At 38.3% G+C, this 22,677-nt stretch overlaps 1 protein-coding gene across 2 annotated transcripts in view; it reads right to left on the bottom strand.

The window, feature by feature from the left end:
- The window catches only part of EXOC4 (exocyst complex component 4), an 839,136-nt gene that overhangs the window by 425,872 nt on the left and 390,587 nt on the right, over positions 1-22,677 (bottom strand). For both annotated transcript variants that reach the window (XM_007466566.1, XM_007466567.1), the window contains one exon: positions 7,672-7,768. In XM_007466566.1, coding sequence (XP_007466628.1) covers positions 7,672-7,768 — 97 coding nt within the window. The remainder of the gene's footprint in view (positions 1-7,671; positions 7,769-22,677) is intronic.

Below are 22,677 nucleotides of genomic sequence, written 5' to 3'. Positions count from 1 at the left end.
ACCAAATCTGAAACAATAAAGTGTACGCCAGATAATGAAAATGAGTAGAAGGTTGGCATGGGTGGGTAGATTTTGGATAGAAATAAATAAATGTGGGTAATAGCATGACAGACCGAGGAAAAGGAAAGGTCTAGTGAGGGTCTAAAGTATAAAAGGTGAGTGCCAAGAGCTGTACGGATAAGGTCAAGAAGGACTTATACTCTACAAAAAGTCATTCCGACTGCAGTAGCAGACAACAGGAAATCACAGAGAAGAGGGAAGCAGCCCAATCATTCTGCTAGAGGTATGGAAGACAGACTAGACAAGTTTAAGTTTGGAGTAATGCGAACCAGTTAGAAAGCTGAGAGAGTAAAGCAATGGCAACAGGTATGGGAAGGAGAGAATGGATATGAGATATATTTATGAAGCAGAAGTGACAAAAAATGAATGACAGTGCATGAGTCAGGTAAGGAGGATGAGAGCTTTCTAAGTGGATGCCAAGATTTTTCTGGTCTGGGTCACCAAAGAGCTGGAGGCATCCATCTCTCAGGACAGGCAATAAAGGAAGATTAGAAGCAGAAGATTTGGCATAGGATGTAGGTATGCATAGGGGAGTAGAGGTTGGGGATGGAAAATTTAGACAGATAATTATTAGTAGTTCAGTTTTAGACCTGAACCTGCTTCCAGGACCTTTGGAGACAGTTCAGTTTGGAGATACCGTTTTGAAAGTTATAGCTAAAAATAATGAATGGGTGAGATAATGGCAGAGTAAGCAAAGAAGAGTCTAGGAAGGCTCTGTGGAGAACATGTGTTGAGTGAGCAGGTAGAGAGAAGGGAAACTTAACAAGCCTGAGAAAGATGATCTGAAGAGGACCAATGGGCCAGAGACAGTGGTGACAGAGAATCAAAGAAGGAAAAGGTTGAAATACAAAAGCAGGATCAGTGGTGTAAAACAGTAATGAAATCAGGTAAGACAAGGCTGAAAAATACCCTTGAGATTTGGCATTGAGACGACGGGTCTGGGTCAAGAGTGTGCAAATGAATGGGCAGGGAGGGAAGGAAATGAAGGGCACAGCATATACTTGAACAGCTCAGTAGTAGTAAGGAAACAGGAAACTTAAGGGATAGGTTGGGGATGGGGGCGGGTGTGTGTGTGATATGCAGGATTAAGAAAAGAGATTTTATAAAATGGGAGAGGTTGAGCATATTTATGGGTCCCAGGGAAGGAGCCAGTAGGGAGGAAATGACTGAAGACAGAAAAGTGATAGGAGCTAACAAAAAGAACAAGATCCCAGAGGGCATGGAGGGAAATGGGACTAAGGCTAGAGGAGAAACTGCCTCTGAAAAAGGAAAGGCCACACAAAGAGATGTACCTCTACAACAAATAAATGCCTAAGAGTAAATAGGAAAAATTAGGGAAATTTAGCACTGGTGGGATAATGGACTTCTTTGTCATGGATTCTTCTATTTTCAAATTACTACAATGCTTTAATAAGGAACAAAGGCAAGGACAATGTCTGGCACACATTAATCGCTCAATAAATATTTGTTGAAAAAAAGGAGTAAATGAATAAAAAGTAATTAACAGGAAAATATGATTAAATTGAAGAATTTTCCATGAAATTTCAGTTTATTTTAAGTACATTCAACTCCTAGTGAATGTTGGAGTTGCATCTTGAAAAATCAACACATCAATCAAAAATATGTAAAAGAGAAAATGTAATGAATTAAGGCTTATAAAGAATAGGGCTTCCAACTTTCAGAGAAGAATGTTGGGTCCTTTTTATTCTTCAGTGAAATCCTCATTTCAATTTTCTTGAAAGCTTCAAAATAAGAAAGAAGTATAGATTCACTCAGATGCAGTTTTGAGCACTGATGCACCTCTATCAAACCCGCTCAGCATTTCTAATTTCACTTTAAAGAATCGATTTAGTAGCCTCTTTTCATACGATTTTCCTTGCTATCCTTATTTCCACTCTGACATTTAAAAAATAAATAAAATATGCAAACGAGATATTGATGGCTTTGCTGATGCCAGCACCCCAAGCACACTGGGCACAGCAAGAGAGCTGCCCATGGGTGGCAGGCATCTCTGCTGACAGGGAGTTCTCGTGGCCACAGGAGAGGCTGCAGATGGATTAAAACTCAGAAAACAAAGTGGCTATGACAAACGTGACTGGACAGAATATACTATATTCTAATAACTGAGTAGCTAAAGTGAAGGCAATGAATAATGGTAATGAACAATAAGCTCAAGACAGCATAAAGAGGTTAAAAATACGTATCTTTTAATAAGCAAGAATTAAAATGCAAGACTCCAAGACCTACTAAAAGAATACTTAATATCGATCAAGTTTATTTTGTGCTTTTAAAACCTGCCTACCCACTTGCCAATGACTCATTTGCTCAAAACATTTTTACTGACTGTCCGTTATGGACCAGAACCACATGATTTACCTCCTCTCTACAATTATGGTAGAGCCTCTCAGCTGGGCCTCGGCCTGCTCATTGCTTGCTGTGATATTCCTACGTATTAATATTTGCCTAAGAATGTTGACTTAAGTTGCCAACTATCTTTCTCTGAGAAAGATAATTCTTAATTCTGGGTTATATGACTTTTTACTTTTCTTAGTGTTGAAATTCTTGTTCTTTATTAAAACTTGCAAATTATGTTGGTTCTAATTATTTTTTCACTGACTGATTCATAAATCCCAAAGTCCGGGAAATACAGAGTCAATTAATTTTATCTTCCCGGGCTTTTACTTCCAAGGACACAGTATATATTCATTATCTAAGTAGTCTGGCTTCTGGGCACCCTGGCTCACCACCTAGCCCACCTAGCTGGACCACGCCCTAGCTGTCCCCACAATCTCTTACTTGCGTGGGTGGCTCCTTGGTCCCACAAGATAGGAAAGCAAAAGATTTCCTGAAAAGTTTTGAAGGAGTTTAAATTGTAAGCAGGTCTTCGGACCATAAAATCCTAAAAAGTTCTCATTTACTCCAAAACAGTAATTAAATACTGTGTTTTTATAACTGCAGATTTCAGTGGTATACTGGTACAGTGACTGACATAAAGAAACCAACTAATGCTACTATTTCCAAAAACATGGTAACTGACACAGACATAATGTTACACCAAAGAAGCCAGACACCAAAGAGGACTTTTTGTAGTATTCCATTCAGATGAAGTTCAAGCACAGGCAAAACCCATCTATCTACAACCAAAGAAATAAGAACAATGACTACCTATGAGGGATGGCTATCAACTGTCAATAGGAGGAAATCTTCTGGGGCACCGCAAATGATCTATATCCGTGTTTCACATATTGACCTGGGTCATGGTTACATTTTGGGACACATATGTAAAAATGCATACAAATATATGAAAATATATATGTAAGGATTTGGACACACTAATGTATTAGGTTGGCCAAAAAGTTAGTTCTGGTTTTTCTGTAAAATGTTCAGAAAAACCTGAACGAACTTTTAGGCCAACCACATATGTCATATCCCAATAAGAATGAAAAAGAAAAACAAAAAAGATTAGCTTTCAAAATATTTACAGATTTTGAATTCACAGAGCCCAATTAAGTAACATACTTCAATATTCTTTCACTAAGGAGCAATAGCCTAGAAACTTTCTGGCATTACACTTTTTTCTTCTTGCTATGTGTCAAATACTTTCCTACCTATTTACAAGGTGGTAGCTTACAGGAATAGGCTTTAAAGAATACTCAATGAGTTTAACAATAATAATCACTAAGTAATTAAAATTCTCCCAGAAGTACTGAAAACTACTCACTCAAGGACATCAAAAACTCCAGTATCTATTTCAATTGCAAAAGAAAAGAAAGGGCAAACCCAGCATTTCCAAGTTCAAAACCAATGCTCTTACCAAAACATTAAATTAAGGTAATTAAAACTTCTCTTATGGTACTTCCACCTTGATTCTTTAAATCTGGTTGTTCTTGCTTCTCTTGCTTGAATCAAAGAACACTCCTCTCTCACTTATTAAATAACAAAGTCTCAAAAAAATACTGTGCTTAGTTTGAGGTTTCTTTTTGTTTGTTTGTTTTGAACTACAAAAGGAAAATTAAAAGGGTTTCTTGACCATGAAATGGAAAATATTTCACTTGCTGTACGGCGTGTTAAAAAAAAAATAGTAGGCAGTATTAATAATTAAATGTTCAAATGACAATTACTGAATGTAAGAAAGTTGATAATGACCTAGCAAGAGCCCTATAACAAAGTATGCAAAGCAGAAATAAGAGAACAAAATGGATGCGGGGAGGGGGTGTTTTCTGAGAAGCAAAGGGAAGGATAAAATAATCTTCCAAATGATACAGAGAAACAGTATATAGCCAACACCCAGAAGGAATATAAGTTATTAAAGGGAGAGACCACATTTTTCCTCTAGGTATTCCTATGTTATTTTTGATACCAAATTACATTATCAATTTAGGTTTCAAAATCAGATGTAAAGGGGCCTCCAGCTGGACGGAAACATATTTCACTGAATGCTGAATAAGCATATTTTGGCTACTGCCGTCCAAGACAAATACATGTTCAGAATACATAAAAAGCAACGCACCAATTATGTAAACATTTTGCTCTGAAAAGAATCTCCTCTACAGTCTTTCAAATGTACGCTTCCAATAATTTTAACTGATCATTAGAAAATTTAATTGATAATGAGAAGAAAATCTGCAACTAGAATATCAGCTTAAATCTTGGTCAAAATCATTGCAGCAGTCATGATGATTTTAGGTTTACTTGAAAGTATAGTTTTAGCTCCATATTAGCTTTACAGCAGAAGCAAGCATGCCTTCTTTTTGCCTTAAGAGTCACTGTAAGGGTTAACTTATAATCACATGTACCAGTTACTGGCACAAGGAAAAAACAAAAGGAAAATACAAAAACAAGAGCAGAGAAGAAAAAAAGACAGACAGTAGAAGGAACTCCACTGTAGAGACTCTAATAATTGCTCTATGTACCGTCATGGTCTGAGTGTCTCTCTTACTCTGTGTCGGAAAGAAGAAAGTCAAAGCTGTAATGACACAGCCTTGGTCAACTAGGCCTTGACCTGGTCAGTGATAATCATGAGCACTAAACTGAAACATAAAAAAGGAACCCAAATGAGCAGGATTGGAAGAAACACTTCCATCCAGAGTTCTGAAGCTGCATAGTATATTATAAAGAATTCCAATCATATATTTAAAGAATGTTGACCTCACAATTCAGCATCTTGTTAACTGCATCTTTTGATTAAGCATCTCTAGGAACGATACTGTCTTCCAAGGAAAACTTTCCTATTTTTGAATTCCCTGACTCATTAGAAAATTCTCATTATGTAGAGTCAAATCTCTCTACCATCCAACCAACTAACTAGCTCTAATCCAGATTTAGAAAACAACAAAAAACAAAACCACTTTATTTCTTTTAAGTGGCACATATATTTGAAATTAGATATCAAATCCTCTGTTTTTCACTAAGATTTTCAGTTCTCCCTACTGTTTCTCATAAGGACCGGCCTACCCTTTTCTGCTAACTAGCCTGGCTTCTCTTACCTCTCTTCACATTGTTGCTGAAATGTGCATTGACATGTTGGCTGGAACCGTGACTGACCCTCCAATTTACTCCATTAATATAAAATTGCCAGTTAGTTGCAATCAGTGTTCAGGCATATATCACACAACATATTTTGAAAATACAAAAGTAAGAGAAAGCTTAGAAAAAAAATTTATAATCTCCAAACGTTACTTAGTTTGAAGACTAAAAGCATTTAACATTTATTATATAAATTCCAAAGCAGTGACTCAAATGTGGGGTTTGAAATCTAAATATACTGCCACTCAAGTGCTTCACAGGCCTTCACAGGTCAAACAGTCTGAAAAGATAGCAATATTTTTCGTAATTCTGAGGACAAGGAAAAAACCATTGTGTTTCATAAAAATGCAAGAAGGCAGCAAAATTTCCTCCCATGCGTGAATAATGTATGACCTACAATGTTACTTGCTAGACTATCTAATCACCAGCATCTTTCAAAATGTCTATATAAGCTTTAGCTCATTAAGAACAAACATGTATTGGTATAAAAATATCACATACCTGTGAACACTCAGAATAATATTCTGCCAAATGCCAATGCACACATCAAACTGACATGGGTGGGCCAACTTTTGTGCATTTCTCAAGGGTAAAAAACATTCGGAAAAGAAATACAGAATTACTTCACTCTATGACATTCACGATAACTCCAATAATCAAACACACACACGCACGCTATCTACCTATCAATCTATCTACCTAGGTAGATAGATTAATATATTAATCTATCTACCTAGGTGACTAATTATAAATTAATTAATTAACACTATATTGTATATCTGTGTCCCCAAAGTACCCTTTTTTGTTGTACTCAAAAACACGTAACATGTAATTTGGGCTTCCCTGGTGGTGCAGTGATTAAGAATCCGCCTGCCAATGCAGGGGACACGGATTCAAGCCCTGGTCGGGGAAGATCCCACATGCTGTGGAGCAACTGAGCCTGTGCACCACAACCACTGAGCCTGCGCTCTAGAGCCCACGAGCCACAACTACTGAGCTCATGAGCCTAGAGTCCGTGCTCCACAACAAGAGAAGCCACCACAATGAGAAGCCCGCGCACAGCAACTAAGAGTAGCCCCCGCTTGCTGCAACTAAAGAAAGCCCGTGTGCAGCAACAAAGACCCAACGCAGCCATAAATAAATAAACTTTAAAAAACACACACATGTAATTTACCATTTCTTAACCTTTCTCAGGTGTACAGTACAGAAGTGTGAACTATATGCACATTATTGTGTAACATCTGTAGGACTTTCTCATCTTATAAAACTGAAACTTGAGATCCACTGAATAACCACACCCCTTCCCTGCGCCCCCCGCAAAAGTACCTTTTTAAAGGTATTTAGGGCTTAGAAGAGTTTTAAATGGAAGTATCACAGATTCTTATTTTCTTAAATCACAGTATCACAACAAACTGAGCATTTTAATAGATTTCATTCTCATCACTAACAAGTTTTATCCTTCAATATATAAAACCACATATTTGATTGATATAATGCCTTTCAGTTTTTGTAAATCATATTTGTTCAGAGACCTGCCAGTTCTCAAAGGATATCTGAGTCATTAGTTTAAAACAGACAGATCGTGGTGCTGCTATTTTTTCCTGTAAAGGGCCAGTAAGTAAATATTTTAGGCTGTGTGAGGCATATGGATTCTACTGCGAATATTCAACTCTGCAACTAGAGCCCCCAAACTGTTATGGGCAATACATAAATGGATGAGCCTGACTCTGGCAATAAAAATTTATTTAGAAAAACAAGGGACAGGCTAGATTTCTCCTGTGGGCCATAGTTTGCCAACCCCTGAAATAGTTAAGGGATAGTGACAAGGAACAGGACAGGGACAGGGAGTAGTTAAGAAAGAAAATCAAATAAATGTATTTATGAAGAATTACTCCTGAGACCAAGTAGCTACTTAGTAGGGTTGACATTAATTTTCTATTGACGAACTTTGATTGTGAGGTCCTATAAAATGGAAAAAGTTCTTTTTATGACTTGTTTCAATGCTGACTGACCTATTGGCATTCAGTACATTAGCATAAATAATGAAAATATTGATCTTCAGTAAGTACATAGGATTTGACTTACCTTAATAATGGATGGAATATGACAGTAATATTTCTGGCTCCAGGTTTGCAGACAAATTTTGTTCCTCCACCTTCAATTAAGTTGTCATCAGGACCCCCTTTCAGAAAAAAAAGAGAGATTAGCTTATCAGAACTTGTGCAAAGAAATAAGCCTATCAGATGTATGTTACACTATCACAAGGAAGATCATCTTTGAAAACAGCTGCCTTTAATATTTACAAAATTATTTTATTTTGAATGACTTGATCCAGTCTTCCTCATTAAATAAGCAATGGATTAGCATTTTCACTCTGGAGTGAGAACATGGAAGCACAGTAAGAATAACTGTATATTTAAAGAAACAATGCAAGGGTACAACCCAGTTAAGGTTAAGATTTTGATCTCTAATCACCACTGTCAACCTTGTACAGCATGGCACATGAAAACTTCAGGGGAGGGCTTCCCTGGTGGCGCAGTGGTTGGGAGTCCGCCTGCCGATGCAGGGGACACGGGTTCGTGCCCCGGTCCAGGAAGACCCCACATGCCGCGGAGCGGCTGGGCCCGTGAGCCATGGCCGCTGAGCCTGCGTGTCCGGAGCCTGTGCTCCGCAACGGGAGAGGCCACAGCAGTGAGAGGCCCGCGTAACACACACACACACACAAAAACAAAACAAAAAACCTTCAGGGTAAGGAAGAAGTGCCATTCAGGCTTGTCTAGGGCTCGAAAGGTTGCAGCAGAGGCCCACATGAACCTAACCAAGCATATTTCATCAAATCTAAGACCTCACTAATTGTAAGATACACTGTTATTGTAAGTAACACTAAGAAAAAAAGATCCTGCTAACTAAAGTATACAATGCTTCCTTATTATTTGGAATCTTTTTTTTTTTCTCGTATTGAAAAGTTCTTTACAGTTTAAATACACAGAACTAGGTTAAATAATTCATAAATAAGTAAATTTAAGGATTTATTAAGGTTTTTAAGATAAAGAGGTATTTAGCCAAAATCTCTCATACACATATAATAAGGAAACATAAGAAAAGTGAGTTGGTTAAGGTATTCTTAAAACTATTTAATATTCAGAGTCCAGCTCTTCTGAATGGCTCAGAGTTGTCACTATTTTTGTTTTCTAAACAATTTCACTAAGTGGATTTCTTGAAGGAGTACATCCAGTATTTTACTCCAAGCTGCTGATACCAATTCTGCAAGGTTTAATGTTGATATGTTCTTGATACTATTAGAAGGTTTAAAGAGAAGGTGTTCCAAGATTAACCAAGATTAATACTCTTTCGTCAAATGGTCCTTAAGAGGTTCACTAATTGAAATACTGAAGGGTCATGATGTAAAGAATAACCACCCAGCTCACACATACTGAGGCAAAAACAACTCATTATGACTATCTTCCGGTCGATAGCCATTAAGATGTCACTGATTTAAGATATATCCTAATTTCAGAGTTTAGAACGTGACAAATGTACATCCTGGGGTGTTGGGAGAAATGTTCCCCCGCCCCCCGCTTCATGTTTCTATGCATTAGGATGAAGCTCAATTAAAGTAATCCCTGGCCTCTGTCCATCTTTTACCCACTCAAGGGAAGTGAACTAACTCCTTTGGTAAAATTGAGAAGAAAACGCTGGGCATGCAGAGCTCAGCAACCCCCTTATTCCACTTTAGAAACCAGAATGCCTGTACAAAGTCAGCATTGTCTCACTAAGCTTAGCAATGAAGGTCCTACCTTGTCAGAGAAGGATAAAGTGGTCCAGTACCTTCTATAAATAAATAAATTTGTCTAATTTTGATTTTCAGCCAGCAAACTCATCTGGCTCTCTTAACTAGGCTACATCTTTCAGTCTAGCTTATATCAACATAAAAGTGGTATTTCATCTTCCATTTACTTACTTATATTATTTCATAATAGTGTCAGAACTCTGACAGGAAAGGTAGATGCTATTTAATAGACTTTCTCAAAACCCTAACAATCTACACTTACAATACTGCATTTATTTTTGCTAAATTAAAGTTTTTTTTTAATTATAGTTCTCTGCATGATACCAAACATAAATCTCACCTGATATATTATCTGCCTTAATGGTCTCTGAGGTATCTTGGAAATTGACTGATAAAAACATGTGAAGCTTTAGAAATCCATAGCCTGGATCATCAAGGCTTCCCAGAGGCATCAGAGTCTAGACAAATCCCATTTGGCTCAGTCGTTTCCACCAACTAATCAAAGGATGGCTTTTCTTAAGAAAAACAGAAACTGTAATGGCATGTACAGCTCTAGATTCAAAATCATGAGCTGTTTGTTCTCATTTAGAAAAAAATCCTCTTGTATTATTATATTTGCATTGGAGATATCAGCGTTCTGCTGTCAGTGATTTTGCTCAGTTAAAAGAAAAGCAAAAAGAGAGCATCAAAACTACAACAGGTGCTACTCCTTTAATAAAAATCTTCCTCAAAAGGTCACATGGTATGGTTACAAACAAAAAATAAAGAATAAAAATATCTTCTTTACTAACACTTCTCTTTCTAAGATCATAAAATTGAGTCAGAATTGAATCACCAAGGAAACGTGCACATGTGTCGAAGAAATCAGGTTATATTCTGCACTCCAGGAACAACGTAAATGACTTCCTACAAAATACATAAATCTACACACAAAAAATAATGCACTAATCTACTCAATATGAGCATATCTTTAAAGGACAAATATGAGTTGGACTGCATGATCTCTAATGGTTTCTAAAAGTTCTTAAGTGTTCTGATTTTAGATACTCAATAATTAAATACAGGCCTGACTACCCCAGCTCCAAACTCGCATCTTCATGCACATTGAACAAACTGTATGCATGACCAGCTCAATGCCTTGGTCCACACTGGACTCTATCTGGGGAGACCTCTCCCCTCCTACCATTCCTTTAGGGCCTAGGCCTAGACCTAAACTGTCAAGTGCCCCTCTCCCAATGTCCAAAACTCCATTAACAGTGACTTTATAAAATAAACCATATAACCTTAACATAGGTCTTTTCTGTTACTGTCACTTGTTTTCTAGTTCTTATGTAACCTTCTACCCACTTGGAATGTAACATCCCAGAAAATACTTATAAACATATATATATTTGGTGAATGAATTAAGGAAGAAACGATGACCTAGCTCAGTAGAATGTTATTAGAATTAGATGAGAAACTATATGTGCAAGTCCTTGGTGAACTGCCAAGAACCTAACAAATGTCAGCAATGCTCTCTGTATCCCTAAAGGCTTACAGCTAGTAGATGTGCTTCATCAACTTTTGTTGATGACAATCATATGGGGAACACAGATAACAAAAAATAAAGACGCAAAATACACAAAATAAGGCACAACAGCCTCTAGAAATGTCAGTGGGAGGAAGATTTGGCTGTGAAAATAAAGGCATGATGACAACGCATCAAGCTAGAAACTAATAGTTTCATTTGTTCTAAATCTGTGTTAGCTACATAAAGGCTATTACCGATTCACACAGTACGGTTAAACTAATTAAAAAGTAAAGATTGGGGCTTCCCTGGTGGCGCAGTGGTTGAGAGTCCGCCTGCCGATGCAGGGGACACGGGTTCATGCCCTGGTCCAGGAAGATCCCACATGCCGTGGAGTGGCTGGGCCCGTGAGCCATGGCCGCTGAGCCTGCGCGTCTGGAGCCTGTGCTCCCCAACGGGAGAGGCCACAACAGTGAGAGGCCCGTGTACCGCAAAAAAAAAAGTAAAGATTGGGCAGACTTATTTAAAAAAAAAAAAGAAGAAAAGAAAAAGTCCCCTTCCTACCTCAACCTACAATCAAAATTCCATCTACAGGAACCTTGTATGCTTTTCCAAGCCCATTACCAAGTGCCATCAACACTGCATTTAATGTGATTTCCTCTTCACAGACTACAAGTCCAAATCTAGCTAACTAAATTACTAATAAATAGCACCAACCCAGTGAAAATAGTTCTTGAAAATAAAGCTGTCAGGACCACAAGTAAAGGTCATGGCCAAAGACTGTATGGTCTGCGAGTCTCCATCCTCTGAGGTTTATTCTAGCTTTTCAATATTCTGCATGAGAAACAAAACTCGCCTCTCCTCACAGGCCTTCCGTTAATCAAGTAATCTAGGAGCTGCCGTCATGAATGTTCTTAGGGAACATGTTGCTCAATCCTGAGAAGAGCAGGGGATGGGCTGGTGCAGCTCCCTCCCCTTCATTCATTATGCTCACAGTAATCCCTGCTGTCCCAGGCCAGGTGACAGGCACCAGAGAAAATGCTGAAGGATGATGGATGGCTGGAAAGAAAGGGGAACTGACAGCCATATTACAAGTAGAATATATATTGTGCAGAAAGGAGGGGACAAAATGCTCCAGTCATATTTCCTGGTCCTAACAAAGAGCACAATGGCTGACGGGCTCCCTCAGGTGACTGGCAAAAGGCACCAGGGCCACCCAGTGACTGCGGGGATGACAGCATCTTAGTGCGCGCAGGCTAGACCCTTCTTTTAGAATTTATTATAAGTCATTAGCTCCTAAACTTATATATTCCTTGATTCTTCCCAGCTAGAATTTGATGTAGTTTATAATTAACATAGTCATGTTCATATAACACAAAAAAACCCCAAAGTATCAGAAAGAAATGGAAAGGAATGTTCTCCCTGAGAGGACTACATACTGTACAGTGGGAAGAATGAAAAAGATCTGTGTCAGACCCCGGATCTCTACTTATTAGTAGTATAAGTATGATAAAAATATTTAAATTCTCTGAGTCTCAACTTTCCCATTTATAAAACACAGATTCCAATAAACTCTTTCAGAGACTTGTGGTGATGTTTAGGTAAGATAACATACTCCAGGGCATTCAGTACAGAATTTGACACATGGTACATCTCAAATAAATGACTGTCTACTTTTTCCCTTTAGAATTACCAAGCAGTTAAGGATCTAAATGATCACACACACACACACACACAAATCATTGGAACATAAACTGAAAAAACAAAAGGTTCAAGTTCAAAAAATGTTATACTTGCTACTTTAGGCAACATCATACCAGTCAATATCATTAGTGAGACCAAGTAAAACACTTTTGTCTTATTTTAGGGTCAATAGAATTGCAGTGAAATTTTAAAAAATTGCTGAGAATACTTAGAGCCTGACAACAGGAAATTAGTCTTCCTCTTAATTTTTCAGTTAAAAATAATCAATATTAAATGTATAGATGTTAAAATTACGCATGCTCTGTGCCAAGAGCTTGGATGAAAATAGTATAGAATTTGATGGCCACTTTTGTTGAACCACAGAAAGCAGTATGCCTCATCTGACATTTTTAATGTGTTCTGGATGTAAAGTTGGCTTTTCCACATAAAAAAGAACCACAGTGAAGGTGAACTTTTTTTTTTTTTAACATCTTTATTGGAGTATATTGCTTTACAATGGTGTGCTAGTTTCTGCTTTATAACAAAGTGAATCAGCTATACATATACATATATCCCCATATCCCCTCCCTCTTGCGTTTCCCTCCCACCCTCCCTATCTCACCCCTCTAGTTGGTCACAAAGCACGAAGCTGGTTTCCCTGTGCTATGTGGCTGCTTCCCACTAGCTAGCTATTTTACATTTGGTAGTGTATATAGGTACATGCCACTCTCTCACTTCGTCCCAGCTTACCTATCCCCCTCCCTGTGTCCTCAAGTCCATTCTCTACATCTGTGTCTTTATTCCTGTCCTGCCCCTAGGCTCCTTAGAACCTTTTTTTTTTAGATTCCATGTATATTTGTTAGCATACGGTATTTGTTTTGCTCTTACTTCACTCTGTATGACAGTCTCTAGGCCCATCCACCTCACTACAAATAACTCAATTTCATTTCTTTTTTTTTTTTAAAGAATCATATTTATTTTTGGTTGCATTGGGTCTTTGTTGCTGTGCGCAGGCTTTCTCTAGTTGCGGAGAGCGGGGGCTACTCTTTGTTGCGGTGCGCGGGCTTCTCATTGCAGTGGCTTCTCTTGCTGTGGAGCATAGGCTCTAGGTGCACAGGCTTCAGCAGTTGTGGCTCGTGGGCTATAGAGCACAGGCTCAGTAATTGTGGCACATGGGCTTAGTTGTTCCACGGCATGCGGGGTCTTCCAGGACCAGGGCTTGAACTCGTGTCCCCTACATTGGCAGGCAGATTCTTAACCACTGTGCCACCAGGGAAGTCCAATTTCATTTCTTTTTATGGCTGAGTAATATTCCATTGTATATACGTGTCACATCTTCTTTATCCATTCACCTGTCAATGGACACTTAGGTTGCTTCCATGTCCTGGCTTTATTTACTATTGTAAATAGTGCTGCAATAAACACTGCGGTACATGACTCTTTGAATTATGGTTTTCCACATAAAAAAGAACCACAGTGAAGGTGAACTTTTTTTTTTATTAAAGTATAAATCATTTACAATGTTGTGTTAGTTTGAAGTGTACAAAGTGATTCAGTTATATATATATATATTCTTTTTCAGATTCTTTTCTATTATAGGTTATTACAAGCTGAGTATAGTCCCTTGTGCTATACAGTAGGTCCTTGCTGTTTACCTATTTTATACATAGTAATGTGTATCTGTTAATCCCAAACTCCTAATTTATCCCCTTGCCCCTCACCCCCACTATCCCCTTCGGTAACCATAAGTTTGTTTTCTCTGTTGGTGAGTCTATTTCTGATTTGTAAATAAGTTCATTGGCATAATTTTTTTAGATTCTACATATAAGTGATATCATATGATATTTGTCTTTGTCTGACTTACTTCATATAGTATGATAATCTCTAGGTCCATCCATGTTGCTGCAAATGGCATTATTTCATTTGTTTTTATGGCTGGAAGGTGAATTTTTCTATAGCAAATATTCTGCTTCACAAATACTTTCTAAGGATTATGAAAATACATACAGGACTTCCTTGGTGGCACAGTGGTTAAAAATCTGCCTGCCAATGCAGGGGATGCGGGTTCAAGCCCTGTTTCCGGGAGGATCCCACATGCCACTGAGCAACTAGGCCCGTGCGCCACAACTACTGAGCCTGAGCTCTAAAGCCCGTGAGCCACAACTACTGAAGCCCTCACACCTAGAGCCTGTGCTCTGCAACAAGAGAAGCCACCGCAATGAGAAGCCTGCACACTGCAATGAAGAGTAGCCCCTGCTCACCCCAACTAGAGAAAACCCACACACAGCAACAAAGACCCAACGCAGCCATAAATAAATACATAAATAAATAATTAATTAATTAATTTAGAAAAAGAAAAAGAAAATGCATACAGTACAATAAATATGGAATTCCTGATGGCATCAATAAAGAGGGTCGTTAATTGGCTCTAGGAGCCAGCTGAATGGCCTGAGTTCCCTAAATTCACAGCTGTCACCACGCCAGAGGTGTTCATTTAGATTAAGTTCTTTAGCAAATGCCTATTCTTAAAGCACAAATTATCATTATGACTTAATGCTGTTGCTGCTGCCACCAGCAGCACCAAACTTGTAACAAGGGTCTGTACGTGAGCTTGGTGCTTCGTGCTAGATTAAGAAGAAAACAGGACTTCCCTGGTGGCTCAGTGGTTAAGAATCCGCCTGCCAATGCAGGGGACACTGGTTTGATCCCTGGTCCAGGAAGATCCCGCATGCCATGGAGCAACTAAGCCCATGCACCACAACTACTGAGCCTGCGCTCTAGAGCCCGTGAGCCACAACTACTGAGCCCGTGTGCCACAACTACTGAAGCCCGCACACCTAGAGCCTGTGCTCCGTAACAAGAGAAGCCACCACATGCGCAGCCCGCGCACTGCAACGAAGAGTAGCCCCTGCTCGCTGCAACTAGAGGGAGTCCGGGCGCAGCAACAAAGACCCAATGCAGCTAAAAATAAATAAATAAAAATAAATAAATTTTAAAAAAAGAAGAAGAAGAAAACAAAGACAAAATACTTACTCTTACACTCAAATGACTTACCATTACAGACAAGTCAAGCAAATCAGGATTGGTGATAATATTCTACTGCTATTGGACCTGGGAAGAAAATCCAGGCAACAAGCCCCTTTGAGGAAAGGATCATCTTTTGGACTCAACTCTTAGCTAGTGTATAATTATTATCAACAATACTTTTCACATACTGTTGTTCACAGATGTAACTCTTGTGCCTAGAATAATTTCTGGCACATCATAAGCACTTGGCAAATGTTTATTAAATAAATATATGAATAAGCATGGATAGCACAGGGAACTATATTCAATATATTATAATAACCTATAATGGAAAATAATCTGAATACATATGTATATAACTGAATCACTTTGCTATATGCCTGCACCTAACACAATACTGTAAATCAACTATACTTCTTAAAAAAATAAATGAAGCTGGGACAAAGTGAGAGAGTGGCACGGACTTATATACACTACCAAATGTAAAATAGATAGCTAGTGGGAAGCAGCTGCATAGCACAGGGAGATCAGCTGGGTGCTTTGTGTCCCCCTAGAGGGGTGGGATAGGGAGGGTGGTAGGGAGACGCAAGAGGGAGAAGATACAGGGATATATGTATATGTACAGCTGATTCACTTTGTTATAAAGCAGAAACTAACACACCATTGTAAAGCAATTGTACTCCAATAAAGATGTTTAAAAAAATAATAAAAAATTTTAAAATACATGAATAAGCAAATGAACAAACAGCAAATGATAAAGAATATCTCTTTTAGACCAACTGAATTCTAAGTACAAACCACACAGGACCAAGCAGTTGTATTTTGCATAGAGTTTGCTCACTGAGGAATCCATGTTTCAATAAAGTGCTGAAAAAGTATATTGATTAAGATGTTATTTGTAGCAGACAATCTTCCAAATAGAAACAAATTAGTTATTCCCACTATAAGTAAATGGCTTGCCTATATTTCAATGCTCAATTATATTTTATTCCTGGATAGCCTAATGTTGTATAATTAAGACAGGTGTAAAGAACTACACAGGGAGTAAAAAGAAGGTTAAGAGGGGGGAAGGGGACTGATATTTATTAAACATTGACTAGGAAACTGGTGTTTGTATTCACTTAATCCTAATAATACCCCTGTAATATTATTATCTATCACAGATGAGGAAATGGAGACTCGTGAGGGGCTTAGCGGGATGTGTCTTGCTCAAGGTCCCACACATGGTAGGTTCAGTATTCAAACAATTTTTTCCCAACTGTATATACTACAATGTGCTTAATATCATTTTATGGTCCCAAGAAATTCATAGGTTGAATCAAATGATGCAGATGATGGGTGACAGAGGAAATTTCTAAAATAGGGAGAAGTTAAGCCCTGATTTTACAGTGGTTTGACATGTAACATGCACTTTCCATGTAATCAACACTAAACACCACGGTTGGTTATCCAAGTCAAGGCACACAAAGCCTCTTTGACCAAAAATGTAGGTGAAGCTTAAGAAAAACAACATTCTATGGATAAAACCCTCATGTAGACAATGTTTCTGGAGGAAACACATTTAATGGTCCAACTGAGGCCAAAACTAACACTTTCTAATACAGTCCCAGCGGCAAGAAGCAGAACTCTCCTTTTCCCCCTTTCTCCAGACTTGCCAGTAGAGGATATAAGGGGCCCTCTAAACCCACTCTACTGGGGAGAACTCCTTGGAGGTCCAGGAACACGAAGGGAGAAGACCAAGGGTTGGGGCCTTCAGGGAGGGAACTCGGATAATCTGCCTCTATTAATACCTAAAACACTGGTATAAGCTGATTTTTTTTCTGTTTCCCCTTTTAAGTAAAAAATTCGAATAGCCCTTCTTTGCTTCTTCTTTTACTGTTACTACAGGTCAGTTCTACATGTCCATTCCTTTGAGGCCCATACAGTGTTTTACGGTTTTCTACTTTAGTAACAAAGGAAAAAGGAAAGATGAGGAAAAATGACTGGAAGTTTGGGATTGACATGTACACACTGCTATATTTAAAACAGATAACCAATAAGGAGAGCACAGGGAACTCTGCTCAATAGTCTGTAATAACCTAAATGGGAATGGAATTTGAAAAAGAACAGATACATGTATATGTTTAACTGAATCACTTTCCTGTACACTGGAAACTAACACAACATTGTCAATCAACTATACTCCACTATAAAATAAAAATTTTTAAAACAGACAAAATACAGTGATACTATAATCACAAAAAAATGTTTTGAAAAGTCTCAAAGGTCTCACAATAAAATAAGCAGTTCTAGTGTGTAAATTTAGTTAATTTTTTTCTTTTAACATAAAACCTTGTCTGTATTTCTTTTTCTTTTCAGCTTTATTGTGGTATAATTAACAAAACTGTAAGGTATTTTAAGTTTACATTGTGATAGTTTGATACACATACCCACTGTGAAAGGATTCCTCCCCATCCAAAGTAACACAGCCATAGCTTCATATTTTTTGTAAGAACATTTAAGTTTCATTCTCTTAGCAAATTGCAATTATACCATACTCTTGTCTCTAATAATGTTGTCCTCTGTAATTCTTGAAAATACTGAAGCATGAATTTTGGGCTAATAACTTAATATGAACCCATAACTTAATATGAACCCATAACTTAATATGAACATGGCAAACCCTGTGAGAAAAGCAAATGATGCCGGTGGGTTCTTCTGGTACTCAAAAATTATAATAAAATAGGGATGACATGCATCACTCAAGATACCATTATTCCCTGTCATAAGCATTGTTAGTCATTGCCAACTGAACCAGAATCCATGGGTGTTCTAAGCAGCCACAACAGTTGTTAGGAGTTGAAACTTACCAACCCTTTGAACAAGAAAAACCATGCCTCTTGCTCAACATTCTACACTCGTCAAATCCAAAATGAAACCAAAACAATCAAACAAACAAAATGCTCTCCTGGACACTGTCACAGTACTTTTATTATACAAAATGGGTCTCTTAGAGGTGGCATGAAAAAGCAAAGAATTAGGAGTTCCTGATGAGTAAATTCATGCTCTATTTCCTTAGTGCGGTGTAGGCTTAAGGTGAGTGGGGCTGAAATATGCTAATCTTTGAAAGGAATGGGAGAAAAAAAATACTGATGAAGGAGTCCTTGAAAATCCTATACTGCTGAGGGTCCAGGTGACATGAAATAACTGGAATTTACAGCAACAGCATATAATATGGAACACTCTAAAGCAGAAATAAGTGTGGAGAAGAGAGACTTTGACAGCCAGTTAAGGATTTACCAGCTGTATGTGTGAGAAGGCAACGGGGGAAAAAAAGAGTTGAAGGTTCTGGTAAGAAAAACAATTCAGGTTAACCAGAGTTGGGTCAAGGTTTGATAAGAAAGGAAATTTGAAAGAAACTTGAATAATGTATATGGTAGAAGCTGACACTTGAGGGTCTCTATAAGGTCAAAGAACATTCGAGGCTGGAGTGAGAGGGAGAGATTTGAAAGGAATAGGAGGCCATAGAAAGGGACACACTGAGAATTGTTTCGGTCCTCACTTCCCCTGCGGTCACAAACACAGGAAGCCCTCCTCTGAATTAGAAAGGGGGTGGTGAATGTGGGGGTCAGTTAAGTTTGATGTTTGGTAGTTAAAGAATTAATTAGGCAGCAGCAAAGTTTGGGAGTGGGGTTAAGACTGAGTAATGAAAGAAAGAAAGGAAATCCCACGGATCTGAGCCCAGAGGGAAAAGGGAAGTTCCTTTTCATTCTCCCTAGAGTCACTCATAGGTATAAGGTATAACGAAGGGAAAGACCATCTAAATTAGGGACTGCCCAGCGACAGATCACTGTGAGAAGGGACAAACCACATGTGTCTTGAAGCATAAAGAACAGTAGAGTATGTGCATGTGTAGTAACTTATTTTATGGAAATTTCACTGTGAGCAGGCTGCTAAGAAGCAAATAACTCATCTGAGTTTTGTTTCAAGTAAGACAATCTCTCCTACATTTTCGGTTAAAGACCATGAATAATTCTTATAAAGAAATAAAAATCGTATCTTGTAGTTCAAGAACTGAATACATTCTAGCTCCTAAGTAACAAGTGAAATTTATAACAATCTATTATTTTGGGGGTTATCTCTTGATTTAAAAAACAGAAGGAGGGCTTCCCTGGTGGTGCAGTGGTTGAGAGTCCGCCTGCCAATGCAGGGGACACGGGTTTGTGCCCCGGTCCAGGAAGATCCCACATGCCGCAGAGCGGCTGGGCCCGTGAGCCATGGCCGCTGAGCCTGTGCGTCCAGAGCCTGTGCATCCGGAGCCTGTGCTCTGCAACGGGAGAGGCCACAACAGTGAGAGGCCCGCGTATCGCAAAATAAATAAATAAATTAATTTATTTAATTAAATAAATAAATAAATAAGAGAAGGGGGGGAAAAAAAACAGTTCAATTATCTTCCTAACAAATGAGAAGAGGTTTTGGAGGATGGAATGACAAGAAACAAAGAGAAATGAAGCAACAATTTTTAAGGTTAATAATAGCTCATCCTGAGCCATCTGTAAAATGTTCACCTGGAGCTCTTCATAAGTGTAAGTCAAAAAAAGTTCCATTAGTAACAGTACTGACAGTTTCTGTAATGGAGTCTGAGATGGCATGTTCTGTGAAGAGCATAGCGTGAAGTATGACCAATTACCAAAGGACCCAAAGTCACTGCATGCAGATTTCTAAATCGTTGATCAATAAGGCACAAGGGAACTTTGACCACTGTTGAGGAGCATTCCTACCTTAGCGACATTATCCTCCAACTCACTTTATTTTAAGGCTACATCAGGAGACTGCATTGATCCTTTTTTCTCTTTCCACTCTTTAACAGATGCCCTAGTTTTAATTATCTTCAATCAATTAAATTTATTCTAGTGGCTAGTTGGGTATATCTAGCTCAGAGATTCTCATATATGTAAGCTGGAGTCTGCAACCTTACTTATCGCATGCCTGGTCTCCTAGCATAATGTTTTCAAAGTTCATCCATGTTGTAGCATTTATCAGTATAGTTCTTAACTTATTTTTACAGCTGAATAAAATTCCAATGTCTGTATACACCACACTGATCTATTTACCAGGTGATAAAACATTTGGGTAGTTCCACTTTTTGGCTATTATGAACCATGCTACTATGAACACCCATGTATAAGTTTCGTGTGGACATATGTTTCCTCTTCCATATATACCTAGAATTTGCACTGCTGGGTTATATGCTACATCTATGTTTAACATTTTGAGGAACTAGCAGACTGTTTTCCAAAAAGCCTATGCCCTCATGCTCATTACTGTTTTATTTTTAAATAACTAATTATTTAAAATAAAATCTGAACGTAGCGGGGATGGGGTGCTGCAATGGTCAGCACACAGCGGAAGTGTAAGTATCTTGTTCTCCAGAAGAACCCTCTCCCACCAGCCCTAGACCCCGCCCCCTGACTCCTGTAGGGGTGGCCCTGTCTGTTTCCATCATTAAGGAAGCATTACCAGGTGTCACAGGTGGTGGCTAGGGCAGAAGCATTTGGGCATTGGTACCGCTGGGTAACTATCTGTACTAACTGTACTGTTTCAACTATGTGTCTGTGCTGGTTCATCACCCACGATTAAAACAGACAATAAGCTTTCTCTCCTCACTCAAGTTTCAGGTTGCAGAAGATTCTACTGTTTGCTCAGTCGTTCTTGCTAAAATAAAGCAAGTGATATGAAGGACGACAGATTGCAGTGAAGTTCTCTAATCAGATGAGCCCATCTCAGTGCTGACCTAACACGTATGTTTGACCAGTCAGGAGCCTTCTGATGATGTCTTGTCAGCTGAGTGGTAGATTTATGGTGCAAATAAGCATCAAGCTGAAAACACACTGAGACCATCAATCTTATTTTGCCTGTGAAATGGCCTACGGTGGAGCCCAGGCCACTGGAAATGCTTAGCGCAGAAATAGTTCATTTGGAAGAAATGCTATTGTTAAATGCTGTCATCGTCTTCACACTCAGAGATACGCTTAAATCTAAGTACTCCCAAAGTTTGAAAGGAATTATTTTGAAGGGCTTGATGTGACAGGTACAAAGAATAATAACCCCAAATGACTTTGAGAAGTCAGAGAGATAAAGGTCTCTTCCAATACAAATTAAGAGTCAAAATACAAGTGGCAAAACATGGTAGCATTTAGCTCACTGACAAGGATAATCAGTGCTGGCATCCAAACAGAAACAACATTATTTCATGGCTCATTGGAAGCATCTGGATTACTGAAGCACAGGTGGCTTCAAATAACTTTACCAATCACTGTTTAGGTTTAATCAGCAATAGTCAACCTCCCAGGCACTCTAGGCAACAATTCTTGCAATATTCTCACTGAATCAAAACTGGTCTTCCAAGTCAGCTAAACATGACCAGTGACATGATCAACACTCAGAATTAGAGCTGGCACAGTCATTTTTTTTGGTCTGTTGCTGTATAAATAGAGCACAATATAGGACTGTGCACACCCAATGTTCAGCCAATAATTGATAAAAAACAATCAGTGTTTTACAACCTATTTAGACTCGCCATTCCTTGCAGGTCTCAATGTCCAATATACTTTTTTACCATAATGGAATAAGAGATTGATTAAAAAATGAAATACAGTCCTCTCGTTCATCTACAACTGAAATGACAAATATTTTTAAAAATGATCCTGTTATGTTTGAAATCTTGACCTCTGTCCTTCATTAAATGCAATAAGTTCAATGTCAGCCACCCACCAAAAAGTCATGAATTTGTAGTGAATTTTTACAATCATATTTGCTCCACATTTTTCTGGCAAACATATCTTGGACTTATTCTCAAATTTTAAATTTTCCATTTGAGCAGCTGTGTTTGTTGAAAAGCACATACCCTAAGTGTTAATATTTTATACACAACTTGATCCCAAAATTTCTAGGAATTTCCTCCTAGGCTCAATAGAAAATAATATCATGGGTAAACTTAAGATCTGACAAACAAGGATGTTTATCACAGAACACTATATTAAACTTAAAAAAAATCACTTAAAATGCAAAACAATAATTGATTACACAGATACACACAAATATG

This window comes from Lipotes vexillifer, unplaced genomic scaffold (assembly GCF_000442215.2).
Source record: "Lipotes vexillifer unplaced genomic scaffold, Lipotes_vexillifer_v1.1 scaffold71, whole genome shotgun sequence".
Lineage (NCBI taxonomy): Eukaryota > Metazoa > Chordata > Mammalia > Artiodactyla > Lipotidae > Lipotes > Lipotes vexillifer.
This window is presented reverse-complemented; position numbering and strand designations above follow the sequence as displayed.